At 35.7% G+C, this 1,424-nt stretch overlaps 1 protein-coding gene across 4 annotated transcripts in view; it reads right to left on the bottom strand.

The window, feature by feature from the left end:
* Window positions 1-1,424, bottom strand: part of LOC107677838 (collagen alpha-6(IV) chain-like) — a 127,665-nt gene that overhangs the window by 72,875 nt on the left and 53,366 nt on the right. For all 4 annotated transcript variants that reach the window (XM_016472884.1, XM_016472883.1, XM_016472885.1 and 1 more), the window contains exon 4: window positions 773-850. In XM_016472884.1, coding sequence (XP_016328370.1) covers window positions 773-850 — 78 coding nt within the window. The remainder of the gene's footprint in view (window positions 1-772; window positions 851-1,424) is intronic.

The raw sequence follows: 1,424 nt of genomic DNA, 5'->3' as shown, positions 1-1,424 counted from the left end.
CGCAGTGTTCACGCGTTCAGCTGATGACTGACGTCTCTATTCACAGTCAGTAAATACCGCATGTGCTGTGTGAGTTTAACTTGCTTATTTTATGACTCCTCCATATCCAGTTTAAGTTGCATACATTTTGTTCTTGCATTGATGTTACGTTTGTAGCAATATACTAATATAACTGTTTAACTATACAGTATTTTATTATTGTGTGTATTGAATAGTTTACAAAATCAAATGTTTGGGACACTTTTCCAAGCCATTTCAATGACAAAAAGTGTCCCAAACATTTGATTTTGTAAACTATTCGATACACACAATAATAAAATACTATATAGTTAAATTGTTATTTTAGTTATATTAGTATATTGCTACAAACGTAACATCAATGCAAGAACAATCCAATCAAATCAACCTGAATTCACCCTACTCTTTGAAATCATGATTGCATTACAGTATGTTGTTTTAAACCCCAAATATTTTACTTATAACTTCATTATAATTCTTCATTAATAATTATTTAGTTATTTGTCATGTTAATTGTAAAAAAAATGAATAATAATAAAAAAATGTAAAGTAGCTTCAATGTACTTTTTGATAGTAACTTGTAGTGTAGCTAGCTAGAATGTATCTTAACTACTTTAATTTACGAGTAGCTTGTAGCTGGTCAAGCTACAGTTTCAGAGTAGCTTCCCCAACACTGTGTATGATATACTGGATGAGGTCAAGAGAGTGTTATGAACAGTCTCAACACTGGCAAACAGAGATGCTCATTACTCACCCTGCTACCCTTTAATGGCAAACACGGGCATGGTCCACTGCAGTCCCGGCCTGCACATGGCTCCTGAAGCTTTGATCCCTGAACACACAAAAAGACACAGAAAGACAAGATTAAATCATGTACTACTGTCAATGTCATACGTCAGTACAGTACAAAGACAACTGTACTCTGAAATGACTGAGAAGTTAAACAGAGATTACATCATCCATCAATGTACATTCTCTTTTCAAAACTGCAATGAAATTATATGAGCATCTATTACTTCTCAGTATTTGTGAATGTGTGTAACAGCAACAAGTTGTAGCATAGTTTGTGAAAGTGACTTTCAGTCAAGGATTGATCTGTTTGTCTCCCTGCAGGCTAGTGAAGATCACCTGCACAGCAGAAAAAGGTATGTGATCTCACAGAGGAACAAAAGACAAAACCCTGCTCTGGATTTTAGCCTCTGGTACAGCATACCAAAAGATCTACTTCACAAAAAATAAAAAAGAGGAAGACAGGGACTAGAGGTCATTCCATTCATACTGGCAAAGTCTCTTAGTTACCCTATACATCCCAATTGCTAAACCTAAACCTTCTTACTATAGAGCGCTCACACACACACACACACACACACACACACACACACACACACACACACACACACACACAC

Source organism: Sinocyclocheilus anshuiensis, unplaced genomic scaffold (assembly GCF_001515605.1).
Source record: "Sinocyclocheilus anshuiensis isolate Anshui unplaced genomic scaffold, SAMN03320099.WGS_v1.1 scaffold1077, whole genome shotgun sequence".
NCBI lineage: Eukaryota > Metazoa > Chordata > Actinopteri > Cypriniformes > Cyprinidae > Sinocyclocheilus > Sinocyclocheilus anshuiensis.
The sequence above is the reverse complement of the archived record's forward strand: the minus strand, read 5'-3'. Positions and strand labels throughout refer to the sequence as shown.